This window comes from Lichenostomus cassidix, chromosome 4, assembly GCF_008360975.1.
Source record: "Lichenostomus cassidix isolate B80296 chromosome 4, HeHo_3.0, whole genome shotgun sequence".
Lineage (NCBI taxonomy): Eukaryota > Metazoa > Chordata > Aves > Passeriformes > Meliphagidae > Lichenostomus > Lichenostomus cassidix.
In genome coordinates this window covers 8,577,577-8,591,121 of record NC_139484.1, presented here as the reverse complement: position 1 = coordinate 8,591,121, position 13,545 = coordinate 8,577,577, and the positions used below count along the sequence as shown (strand labels likewise).

The 13,545-nt window shown below is 36.7% G+C and overlaps 1 protein-coding gene across 8 annotated transcripts in view; it reads left to right on the top strand.

Moving 5' to 3' along the window:
• PDE5A (phosphodiesterase 5A) overlaps positions 1-13,545 on the top strand; it is a 105,911-nt gene that overhangs the window by 81,622 nt on the left and 10,744 nt on the right. For 7 of the 8 annotated variants that reach the window (XM_085057792.1, XM_085057791.1, XM_085057797.1 and 4 more), the window contains 6 exons: positions 1,611-1,719; positions 3,485-3,569; positions 6,403-6,578; positions 7,966-8,025; positions 11,177-11,323; positions 12,831-12,956. In XM_085057792.1, coding sequence (XP_084913918.1) covers positions 1,611-1,719; positions 3,485-3,569; positions 6,403-6,578; positions 7,966-8,025; positions 11,177-11,323; positions 12,831-12,956 — 703 coding nt within the window. The remainder of the gene's footprint in view (positions 1-1,610; positions 1,720-3,484; positions 3,570-6,402; positions 6,579-7,965; positions 8,026-11,176; positions 11,324-12,830; positions 12,957-13,545) is intronic. The other variant, XM_085057790.1, reaches the window with a different exon arrangement.

Sequence of the window (13,545 nt, the reverse complement as noted above, 5' to 3'; positions counted from 1 at the left end):
TAAGGACTTCAACTGGGAGGAAAAGAAAGAGATAAACATCTGAATTAAAATATACAGATTAAATAGTTTACAAAGTTAACCTTAATCTCTGTATTGAAGTTTGAAAATTACTGTCTCTCTCATCAGAAACAGCTGTTTCAAATACTATCAGCAAGAGACACAATTGTATATAAAATGCTCTACTATAGATATTGTGTGCAGGGAGGAAGCAAATCTTCTGAGCCCCTTTGAAGTTGTTTTGCAGCAAATATTTATTTTATTAAGTTTAATTCCATGTCTATAGAAAATTATGTTTAAAGTGTATGGCTTGAGCAGCTAAAAGCTGTTGAGCTGTGTTACAGTTTTAGACAGTGTTCAACCAGAAAGTACAGAGCTACAACAGCCTGCTAAGATCACAGGGGGAAGAAGAAAATTCCTCTCTTGCTCCTCTTCTACTCTATAGGAATGGATCCTTCCTCCTCATTATCCCTTTCATGATTACTAGTTAATGGACTCAAAATGTTATTTACTGCTTGCAAGGGCCACCTGGAAATTATTTCTCATAACTCATAGGGGAGAGGAATCTTGGATGATTAGTTGCCTATCAGAATCTGGTTCATGAGACAGCACAATTATGTGCCAAGGATTGTACTGTGAGTCAACCACTGGAATAACAACTTCTGCTATGCTTGAAGGGCACAATTTCAGGCAAGAGCAGGAATATAAGGGCATGGTTTACATGGGAAGTATTACTTTCTATAATAAAATGTCAGGCTTGTAATGCAATCAAGGACATTGAATCGAGCCCCAAATCAGACTGTTTTTCAGAATTGTGGGGCATTGCCTTGTATGTGGGAAATAACAAAAGAATAATTCCTCTCCTCCAGCCCTGGAACATTCTTAGACCAGACTTTTGACAGACCAAAAGTCAAGCCAAATGTTGAAGGAAAACTACAGGAGCTTGATGGGAATAGGTTTAAAATTAGGACATAGGTCCTCCTCCAAAGGCAGGCAAAGGGTCTAAGAGAATTAAAATGCCTTAAATAAATTGTGGCTATAAAAGTAGAGATGATTGATTCTGTAAAGATACTTTATGTCCTGATTTGGAATAGATGGTTCTATTTCAGAAACAGAACTCCCTATGACTGATTGTGCCTTTACTTTTAGAACAAACTTGAAATTAACTTAGAAGCAGAAAATTCACAAGTGATACTTGCTGTACTTGCTTGAACTAACATGTTAATTTCATCCAGTATTGGTTTTTCAAGAATGTCAGATTTGTGAACGCAGCTTGTTTTCAAATACTTCTGTTTATTTCAATATAAACCCAGCTGTTCATTCTTTATCCTTCATCTGTGTAAACTGTAAGGAATTGTTTACTTCTTCAGTTTGGTGTTCAGTGTTAATGTTGAGTATTAAAGAAATGGTGGAAACCATGCACCAATCCATGCTTCAGTTTTTGATGACAGCTGGATTAGGATGCAGGATATGAACTTAATTCCATTATATATCTGTTGGTTATATCTATATATCCTTTTCTCATATGGGACAGATATTCCTATTACCTGCCTGGTATAAAGAAATTACTCTCTTTTATGCTAAGCACATAATAAAAATGTTGTATCCTTCAGGGACTATGATACAAACAAAATCAATTACATGTATGCTCAGTATGTTAAGAATACGATGGAGCCACTCAACATCCCAGATGTCTGCAAAGACAGAAGATTTCCATGGACAGTAAGTCAAATAAGATTAGATTTGAAATTCAGAAATGGAAAATGTTTTTCTGTTTACCTTTCAAACCTTTTTTTTCTTTATATTATTACTGTCAATGTAATGGCCCCAGTTAGAATGACACAAATACAAAGGAAGGTACACAGTGAGTGTTGGGAGGCTCTCAGAAGTTCCTTCCCTTTCATATTTTCCTTTCTGGTTCTGGTAAAGACTAATGCTCTAGATGGAAATTCTTTGCTGGAGTGGAGATGGATCAACTTCACTTTATGTTGGCAGCTTTTGCCTAACACTTCCTCAGGTGTGAGCTGGTGGTATGGTGGATGACTGAGCACACAGATAGCGGAGAGTGAGCAGGGAAGGTCACTTGGCAATGCTCAGGCTGAAGTCAGGTTGTCTTCATAGCCATCATCAACAAGAAGCAAACTTTTACCTCTGTGTTTTCAATGCAGAAATTAGAAAGATGTTTGCTCTTACTATTATGTTTAAGCATGCTGGCAAGAGGGTAATGAGAGGGAGAAGAGTAACTATGGTCAGCAGATGGCTTTTACCAAAATTTGTTCTGAGATACACAAGAAAAGGATCAGAAAAGACAGTTCTCAGTGTGATTGTTCCAGTAAGTGGAAAGAAAGGACAGGCTCAAGGTGGGGAGCTGTGTGGCTTCTCTTTTTTTTTCCTTCTGTGCAAGATTGCTTGAATGTTCTGGAGTGGGTTTCTGTGAATGATTGAGCATCAGGGGAATTGAGTTCTCATACTTAACTGCAGGACTGGGAGTACAGACAGAATCCGATGGATATAGTATATAGATTAATAAAGAAAGAGGTGATTATTTTGAAGACATTTGAAAATAAAATTAATACCTTAAGAATCATCCAAACAAGTGTTTGTCTGAAACAGGCTGTTCAGTGGGGTTGGAGTTTTGTTTTTTTGGTTTTATTTTTTGTTTGTTTTTTTGGTTTTTTGTTGTTTTTCCTGGAATACATCTTATGCATGAAAAAGAAACTCATAAAAAGAAAATGATCATGATGTTAGAAGGAATTCTGGATGTTAGAAGGAATTCTGGAGAATGTTTTTCAACAACACAGTGACTGCACCTGCACCACAGCATAGGAGCAGTCTCAAGGCAGGGCTGTAGCCTAAATGTTTTGAAAGCTGATGCACTCTGACATGAGGGAAATCCCAGGTGTTCCCAGTGCCCTAGAAACCTTGGCTTGCCTTTTTCTTTGGAGGACATTCAACACCATGCTTATTCACCTCATGAAAATCCTGCCAAGATACTCTCTACTCTCCCTCCACGGCAACAGAACATAGAGCAACAATATTAAAAAAAAAACCCTTTTGAAAAGAAATATTAGTGTGTGCCCATTTTTTTAGGCACATGCAGCTAGAGATTAGACCAAATGTACTTCTCAACAGCTGCCACATGATTTCTGGAGCAGTCAGAGCAGAACTATGGCCTTTTCTCACCAGGTATTTGAAAAAAGGCATTGTCTATTTTGTTCCATCCTCCCACTCCCCACATAAATTCAGTCTCCTTCTGTTGGAACATGAGACATGATGCAAAGTCTTGGGAAGAGTGCAGAATGCTGACTTAGCTGTAGTAGTGCTCCTGCATGATGTTTGTGTGCAAACTCATTGATCTCGTGGTTGCTTTTTGAAGGAGGATGTCAGCCAAGAACAATTGTGGAGCTCAGCTCTACAGCTTTTTCACTTCAGCCACCTGAACAATAGCCTTTAAAATTGTAACTGTATTTTTCTGTTTGTTTAACAGAATGACAATGCAGAAAATGTAAGTCAGACCATAAAGAGTTTGCTGTGTACACCAATAAAAAATGGGAAAAAGAATAAAGTGATAGGTAGGTATCTATACAAAAATAATGTTATACATTTCATAGTTTTATGTGCTTCACAGTAAAATCACAGCAACATACAATCTCAAGCCAGGAGAGAAGATCCCAAATGATCATGTTTTCAGCTAATAAGTCTTCTGCAACCTTGAGTATAAATTGCTTACCTAATAAGTTGCCAAAGAGTAGAATAAGTGTCAGCCTGTGTTCCTGGCATCAGTAAGTTCCACAAGCAAACAGAAAACAAAATATACCAAATCTTAAGATAGGAGCATAGATCCAATTTCATCAGCTTTAAAAAATCTGACAAGTAAATATTAACAGTTCCAAGAATGCTTTTTAATGGTCTTCAAATAATTTTCTTTGAGAATTATGGCAAAACTGCATGGCCCAATTTATAGAGTAAATACGAGGTCCCTTTTTTGTGAAGACAATTTTTTTTTTTTTAACCTCTGAAGCAGAAAGAGAAATTTCATCTTTATCTAATGGAGTTTGCTGAAATTTCTTTTGCAATTAGCTTCTTTCCTGAGTTCTTTTACTACTTTATTTAAATATTCCAACAAACCCTGGAAGAATGAGATGAAGACTGAACTGTGGAGCTTTAATTATTTCACCATGCTGTGAGCTATTGACAAAACAGTTGCATCTGAACTTTTTTTTTTCTACTGAGATTTTTCATTGAAGTTGAAACTGAAAGTTTCAGTCAGGCCACCCATTTAGGTGGGCTTTTCAAATCTGAGTCATCCTCACTGAGAAATGTTCTTTGAAGTGTTTTATGGTTTCACAGCTGCCTAATGTTCAGTTATTTAATAGGCCAAGGTCAAGAAGTTGTCTTTGGGACAATACCCAGGAGTTCCTTTATTGTACTATATAGCATAAATTACTATTATTAGAAGTCTGTTTTCTTTTTAAAATTATTTTTAAGATCAAAAATAATCTTCAAAACCAACAAAAAACAAACAACAAAAAAACCCAAACAAAAAACCCCCAAAATTTTTGAAAAAACCCTAGAAATTGGGAAGTGGGATGGGGGTGGGAAAAACTGTCCACATCAAAACCAAGCAAATATTACTAGCAAGAAATATGAAAATAATTGTATTCTCCTGACTTGTGCATTTCTCAGGTATGTGGTAAAAGCTTTACAGAATCTTGCTGTGATTTTATAACTACGTCCCAATGAAAGACTTTTGAGTTCCTTTATGTGTAATCAATGGACCTCTCAGTGCTTTAGGGAAGTTTTTGAAAGAAGTTAAAGAGTCTAAAGTAATACACAGTATATTCACTGCAGTTCTCTATTTTTTTAAGAGACATTTATGTGCAAATACTGTCTGTAAAGAATTCATTTACTTTTGTGGCATATTCACTGTTGGGTCTTAATCTTGTGTTCATTACATCACAGTTGCTATGGAAATAATTAATATGTCATAAACTGTATTAAACAGAGATATGAAAGTCAGTTTCATGGGATTTTCCTAAAGAGTTTCCTAAGTCAGCTCCTTTTTTCCCAGAGAAAGTTAATCTTGTTCCTTATTTGAATTAATCCTTATTTGATGGGATTTTTTTTTTAAAACTATGATTTGATGATCTATTCCATTCTATCTCATTACATAAAGGTTCAGAATCCTGTTTGCAATATTCAGATACCCCAATCCCTGCCACAACACTTTACAGCTGCAGCTCTAAGGGTCTTAGGGATCTCTTTGGAGGAGACAGCACAGTGTTACATTGTTACCAGACATTAAAACTACTACATGTGAGGCCAACATTCTTCTAAAACCAGTTTGCATGTATGTGCTGCATTCTTTTCCTCAGTTTTATTATCTGCTGTAATATTTTTCATAATTTTGAACTTGCAGCTGGGATATCTTTGTGCTTGGCCAGGAAAATGCAGCTTTTTTGATCTAAACTGTTAGTTCTCACATTCATGGCAGTGAGAAAACATTTGGACTCCTTTAAGACAGTAATCACCACCAAGGCAGTTTTGGCGAAAGACAAGATAGTCTTATAATACAGCTGCTTTAATCAATATTCTGATATCTTAGGAGGTAAAACTAAGGGGAGTTGGACATCTGAATTCCCCTCTGCTTACAATGATGTCAGGGATTTAAGGTACAGCAAGGTGTGGTAGAAGTTACCTGTCAGACTTTTTCAATGGCATGTGCACAGAAAAATCCAGAAATTTACAGAAAGCAAACAGATGTAAGTATCAACAAGTTTGAACCTAACAAGCTGAATTCAGTCAGATGCTTCTCAAGCTGTTCAGTAGTGTTTGGAAGAGGCTAATTCCACCACATCCTCATAGAATGGGCAAGTGTACTTCAGCTTTGAACCTCAACTTGGGTATTCCTTGTTTAGTTAATTTACTTGAAAAAAAATCCTAGTACTGACTCAAATAAGGAAGCAAAAACTCTGTGTACCACTGTTCTGACTTTCATAAATGTTCTTTTGGCATGGTTGCAAAAATTTAATTAGCCTCCAAAGGACAAATTGTCTTTAGGGATTAAATTAATCTAGAATACTATTAATACTAAAAGTTAGGATGAAAACAACCCTAGAATTTCACAGGATAATCAAGTCTCTAAAGCCCTACATTTTGAGTTTACAAATCCTAATAAATACTTTTGAATTTACTAAGTGTGTATATTTTAACATTTGTTTTGTAATACATTGAAATTACTCTTGAAAATACAAGTAAAATCCTACAGCACTCTTGTGTCACTTAGGTATGTTGCTGGTTTATACTGTAGGCTAAACTGTCCCAAACATAATTTCTGATGATACAATCAGCGACATGTTGGTAATTCTCGGTATTACTTCTTTTTATTTCTGTGTCCCAATATAGGGGTTTGCCAGCTTGTGAATAAGATGGAAGAAAACTCAGGAAAAATCAAGGCTTTCAACAGAAACGATGAGGAGTTCCTGGAAGCATTCGTCATCTTTTGTGGCCTGGGCATCCAGAACACACAGATGTACGAAGCTGTAGAAAGAGCCATGGCCAAACAGATGGTGACATTAGAGGTGAGCCCAAAATCTAGGTGGTCCTTAATTAGCCCCAAACAGACCTCAATGTTCCTCAGAGCCTCTCTGTTCTGTACAATAATGCAACTACTCAAGGGACACTGAACAGACTTCTCCCTCAGGAGAACAGCATTTGGGCTGTTGAGCTGCTCAGGAGTTGTCTGCTTGTTTCTGACTCTGCCAGCAGACTCTTTAATTTGGTATTGTGTCTTAACTTCACTCCTGAGATTTAGTGGGGAGTGGAGGCATCCTTTCCCCTCTATGAGGCTGCACGCTGGCAGCACAGTGGGTGTGTTCTGTCATGTAGGAAGAGGAAATGGTTTGGCAGATTAAGGGGCTTCCTTTTCTTGTCTGAGGGTTTTTGTGATGGTTTTGGCTCAGTCCTTTAGACAAACCAGTGTGAGGAGTAACAGCAGCATTGCTGTAGGTTTTCAGCAATTTGTTCAGACTCCACCAAACCATATTAAGATGAACATCCTCTGGTCCCAGCCTTTGAACTGGTTACTGTTAACAGCTGAAAAGGGCTTTAGTCTGAGAAGGTGAATTACTCAGAGGTGATAACTTGAAGCTGAAAGTGAAAAATGTGTAGACTTTGGATCTCCTAACATTCATTATGTAAACAGAGTGTTTGCAGAGCTCCTAAAATGGGATTATGCGCCCTGTAGCCCCTAAAAGAAACATTACAGCTCTCAAATAAACCTGTGTTAGGTCATGTTAAATAAAAATATGGTAAAACTATTGTCAAAATCATTTGCTTATATGGCAAATTAGCAATTCTCTCTCCTACTATAACACTTTATAGATAATAAAGGAAGTTCGAGCCAGAATATAGGTTAGCATATAAAATAGGTTCTTTACCAAAAAATAAAACTCCATAATGTTTTCACATCATATGTTCTCAAAAGCTAAAAAATATGAGCTTATTTTTTTTATTTAAAATCAATATATTGTCTTTCAGACTTTTGTACCAAGGTTTAGTTAGGGTAAAACTTTGTTTTATGTCTGAATAAACTCTTGAAAGAATTACTATGGCAATAATGTCAGGCTCATAATAAGATCTGTTTTGTGTATTATTTCTCTTTGAAAGTGGTGCATGAAAACTTTCCAAAGAGAAAATCAGAGTTCTTTGCTCTTTTATAGAAACTATGTACATTTTCTTGGCCTAATTATCTCTAGAAGATTCTGTGCTGTGGGAGATTAGTAAAAGATGCAGATATCTCCCCATATGCATTCAGAGAGCTCCCTTAAATCAGCTTGGGCGCCCTGCATGGACACAAGATTTCATCAGCAAATACAGTAGAATGCTGAAAAATCTGCTCTAGGAAAAGTACCTTGTTATCACATTGCTCTTTTGTTTCTACTAAGGGCTGCTTTTTTCTTTCCATAGGTTCTCTCATACCATGCTTCTGCTGCTGAGGAGGAAACGAGGGAGCTGCAGGTAACAGTGGTAATTGAATTTTTTACTATTACTTTAGAAACATTCCTTTAACATAACAACCAAGAGCAGTCCTATACACAGATGTGATCCCTAAAGAGGCAGAAGCACTTCTTCCAGAAATAAAAATTGTAAGGAAGCTTTGCTGATGGGTTCCTGAGTTGAATCATATCAAAGGGAAGTATTACAATGCCTACAATAAGAGATACAAGCTAGTCAGAGCATTGTGAGAACCAGAACTACATTGACTGATTTTCTCAGGAGTTTGAGACAGTCCTAGCTGATGCAATGTCAGTATCAAACTCAGAATGAGTAAGTATTTCAGAAGCAAAATGTTGAGAATTCTCTGTTCTGCAGCTAAGTCTGAATGTTATCTTACAGGTTTGGTACCTTTCAAGCATCCCAAATATGGATGCAGCTTTATGGCCTTACATATAAATTCAGCATCGAATTTTTAATGAACTGATTTTTAAATTTTTTTATCATTGCTTTTCTGTGCAGTGCCCTGTTCTGCTCATGTTTAATTCTGTGTTTAGAAGCCACTGCCTAAGGAATAACTACAGCTACAATTTCAAGTGCGTTTCAAAGTACAGCATGTGCTTTTTTTCTCCAAGTCTTCAGCAGGTATTCCAGGGAAATAGCATCATCCCTGCTGCACAAAAACAAATGGGAGGGATGAAGAGGAAGGAAGGAAGGCATAGGGGACAATGAGCTGGGTAGCATGGGACTGGTCTGGCCAAGCAACATAACAAACTGTAAGACTAAGGATATTTCTAGAATGGTGTCACACAGATTTTTGAACCTCAGCCCTACCACGCTGCTGCTCATCAACAAAGAGCCATGAAATATCAGGGTACAACACCTCTCCTAAGGTTTCTTTTCAGGCTTTGGGATGAAATCTTTGTGGTTACATTGTTACTGCTCAATGATACAGCACCACAGCAAACCTGAAACTGAAGCAACGTCCAGCTCCGTGGCTTAACCTGCCACTGCTTCCCTAGCACAATCATAGCCTGTGTCAACCTCTCTTAAGATGATACCAGAGCACAAGCATAGGCCTTTTTATTTGCACTTGCATAATTTTTAATTTTTTTTTCACTCATATTGTTGTATAAAGATGGCCAAAATAGATTAAAATTATGTTTCTGGATATACCTTTTTTGCTCTGCTTTGCTTCTAACTAATCTGAAAACAGATACTTACCAGGCAGTTGGACTAGAAGATGCTTGTAGGGCTCTTCCAACTAGCACTATTCTATTAATTATCTGCCTCATGGAATAGGCTGCAGTCAAATCTTTCACCTCCATCATCATTTCCACATACTACAGAACTGTCCTATTTTTTCTTCCTTTGAGCCTGGATACTGTCTGCCTGTGTTTTATCACACAAAGCAGATGAAACAAAGCAAAGCTCTTTGTAGCTGCCACCCAGTTATCACAGTGGTCCCATGTTTTCCATAGCAGCCTTTCTGATGCCAATGCATTTACAGAAACCATAGCTCAGTAATTTGAAATTAAAATAGCTGATGAACTTTCGTGGTGTAAAACAGGAGGCAGAAAGCTCTACTGGCTTCTGTAAGTGAAAAAGGAAATACCTAATCTGGTTAAATAACACTATAAACTGCTGTAAGAGTGCAGGGTCTTTTATGTTTCAGCTGAAATGAAACTTACTGTTGTGGCTGTATGAGGCAGAAGATCAAGGAAGGGAAAGATAAATTATGAATGAAGTGAGGCATGAGGTGGTCTTTCGAGCTCCTTGTGTATCCTTCCAGCCCCTTTCCTTGTGAAATACTGGCCTGCAGTTGTAGTTTTTAAAAATTCTGTCTGTAGCTTTGCTGAACAGTTGCATTATTTGCCACTGACCCTACAGGTCTTTCATGTGCTCACAGCTGAAACACCACATGAATCCAAACTGAGGGACACAAAATTACCAGCATGAGAAATGTGTAAGAATGGTGCATCTTTTTCCTGTATAAATACTCCTTTTCATAATCTTCCATGACTTCCTGATTCTGACACACACACATGACAGAGGACAGCAAACTTATATGGAACAGAGGTTGGCAGCCATAGTTCTACAGATTTGCACGTTACACATACTAATATTGTAGATTATGACAAATGCTTCCTTTTCAGTTCCTCAGCCTTCTGCGACACAGCTGCCCACACTGGAGAAATGTTTTCCTCTAGAATTACGAAGAGGAAGATAAACACATAGGCTTTATTTCCTTCGCTATTTCAGATTTACCTGAATTTCTTTGGACCACACTCATTCTGAGGTGAAGCAACTGTAAAGTAGTGGCACTGAGAACTCCACCTTTCATTTTACAGAAGAAAATTATACTAAATTTTGTTCTGTAGTATAAGACTTAGCATTTATTTTGTTAGTATAAAAGTTAATATAAGACTTAGCATAACCTCAGCACTGGTATTTTGAAGGGCAACCAATACCTGTGCTCTGTATTTTATAACTAGAAAAGGGATCTAATACGTGGAAATATTACTTACAATTAAAAATACAGCTTTAAAAGTGTATCGAATTTATAGGAGGGTTGTGTCCCTTGTAATTTCAAATTTCACACTGAATATTTATGGTTGTATGCAAATTGCACCACAACCACTGACCAGAGGTTTTAAAGATTACTGATCACAGATGATCTCTAATTTTTCAGGTTTCTAGCTCTGAGAAAGCTCTGTGGACACATTCTGACTCCCATCACACTGAATGTGGATTCTGTTAGCAAGTCTGTTTTACTGACATCTCTTTTCTCATCATTTTTAGAAAAAGTCAACAGTTACAGATTTTGGTGTCTGCACATCCATAAAAACAGGCATATAGCTACACTGCCCTTTTTCTCTCCTTCTCCCAGTTTCATCAATACTTTTGGTTACAATTTGCCTCAGGTGATTTAGATAATCAGACTGACCAGGTAATTCTATCCTTATTCTCTTGGTCTATGGAAAAGTGTTTGTTGAATCTAAGGTAATAAGGTAATGTTAAACAAGAAAGGCTAGGGGAAGTAAATGAGAAGCAATCATCAGTTTTCAGTATCACATGAAGGTAAAATTAAGTGTCTCTTTTTCAATTTCTCTGTTGAAAAAGCAGGTATTTGTTCTGCTTTCTCTGTCCTAGTGTTCAGTTGTGTTCTCCCATTCTTCTCCAGGCTGCTGTAGTGCCATCTGCACAAACTCTCAACCTGACTGACTTCTACTTCAGTGATTTTGAGCTGTCAGACTTTGAAACTACACTGTGCACAATTCGAATGTTCACAGACCTCAACCTGGTGCAAAACTTCCAAATGAAACATGAGGTACGGTTGCTGCCAAATACTGCTCCACAGAAAGACACAGCTTAATTATCAGAGATTCAGAGTAGTGAAATGATCTCACAGTAAATATAATTGGGCATCTGTATTGAAGAGTAATTAGAAAACCAGGAAGGTATTTAAAGTATTGGGGTCTGTTCTCAGTTCTACTGAAGGATTAATAATTTTACAGTCTATGAATAATGGACTGGAAAACAGAATACTGAGGAGGGAGATGATAGCAACTTGTTAGGAAGTAAAAAACCCTTACAAAGATGACAATAACATTGTTCTCAATGTCCATATGAGGTAGAAACTATCTTAGTCTTTCCCTACTAAAGATTGGATTAGAGATTAGGGGGAATTTTATAGTTATGGAGATAGTAAAGACTGAAACAGCTAACATAGGGTAGGCTATGGGAATTTCCCTGAAGGTTTTTATCAATACATCTTGTTGTAGATGTGCATCTGTCAGAGGTGATCAAGATGGGTATTCTTGCTTTTGGTCCTGGAGGTCCAATAGATAATCTCTTCAGCCTCTTCCATTCAATGCACACAACAGCTATTGGTAGAAACCATAATTTTTAAATGCTTTAGTTTTGCATTATTTCTTTTTCAACAAAACCACCAAAATTCATATGCAAATGCAAGATTAACTTGCAGGGCTTCATAGGCAAACAAGTTAGTTAAAGAAAACATGTATTTATTTTCCAGATCATTAGTTTATAGACCAATTCAGATTAGTAGTGTTCAAGGCCAAAAGAAGTGCTGTATTACCAAGTCCAATCTCTTGAATATCACAGTACTTAGCTTCACCTCTGTTGTAGGTCAACAGCCTCAAGGAATATGTCTCAACATCAATTACTACCTGACCTTTATATCTGTCACTTTCTTTGGAAAAAAAGTGTGTGCATGTATATATATATATATACACGCACACATATAACCCACAGTGTCTAACACTGTTGAGTAAAACATCCACAACATGCTTACTTCCTGCATAAAAAAAAGAAACGACCCAGCAATGTAGTAATCTTTCTATCATGCTTATTTGCTTTCTGAAGTCCAGTTCTGCTTGGGTTTTGACAAGTTGATAGGAGGGAAAAGCTGCCTATTCATTTTAAAAACAGCTCTTAAGAGGATTCCATAACTAACTAAATAAATTTTCTCTATCAAATATGTCATTGTAAACAACAATTTTTCTCTCTCAAGAAGCCCAAGATACCTAAGTTTCTGAATTAGCAGCAGTGTTTCTGACATCAGCATTTAGCCGTTAGCAATAAAACCCCAAACCCACAAGTATTACATACATAATTAGGAGCTGTGCTAGTGGTTGAAAGCCTGTTCTTATCTATGTTCACAGTTACAAGTAGGTTATATTTAAACTTAAAATTGAGTTAAAAGGAATTTTTTTTCCAGTGAGAGAGTTTCCGAGTGGGATTAACAAAGTTTGAATATATTAAAAATCTGGTCTTCTTATGAAATCAAATCTATGTGATGCTGCTTCTTAAAGGTTCTCTGCAGATGGATTTTAAGTGTAAAGAAAAATTATCGGAAGAACGTTGCTTATCACAATTGGAGACATGCCTTTAACACAGCACAGTGCATGTTTGCTGCTCTGAAATCTGGGAAAATTCAGGTACATTTTCCTTTTCTCTACTAAGACAAATTCTCTACAAGCAAGTTAAAAAGGTGGAAAAGAAAAGCCTGACCCCATTTCAGGATGTTTCCTTAAAATATTCAACAGCAAATTTTTAAGTTCAAATGCAGAGCTGAGTACAGCTTTAGAAAAACAACATAACATAGAAATATAGAAATACATATTCATTTCAACACCTTTGAACAAATTTCCAACCTTCCATTTTAAAACACAAATAATAATTTAAAAAACAATCTAATAATTCTGATTAGGACTAGATGATCCTCAAAATAACTAAGATATTGATTCTAGACTCTTCCAAAACATGTTTTTATGTTTTGTTTCTATATTCTTGTAGGAAACAGAATGTTTCTGTACATTCTGAAAAAACGTGTTTGTTTAGTTTGATTACAGACAATTGTTGTAAGATGGTTTCTATTACTTCACAGTGAGCACTTCTGAGAGCCTAAATAAATGATATTTGTAGGCCAAAGCCCAATGCCAATAAGGAAAAGGCATTTCTTTCCTCTCCAGACTGTCTCACTAATAAAAAAGACAAAAAGTGCTGAAAGAGACCAAGGCAAGGGCA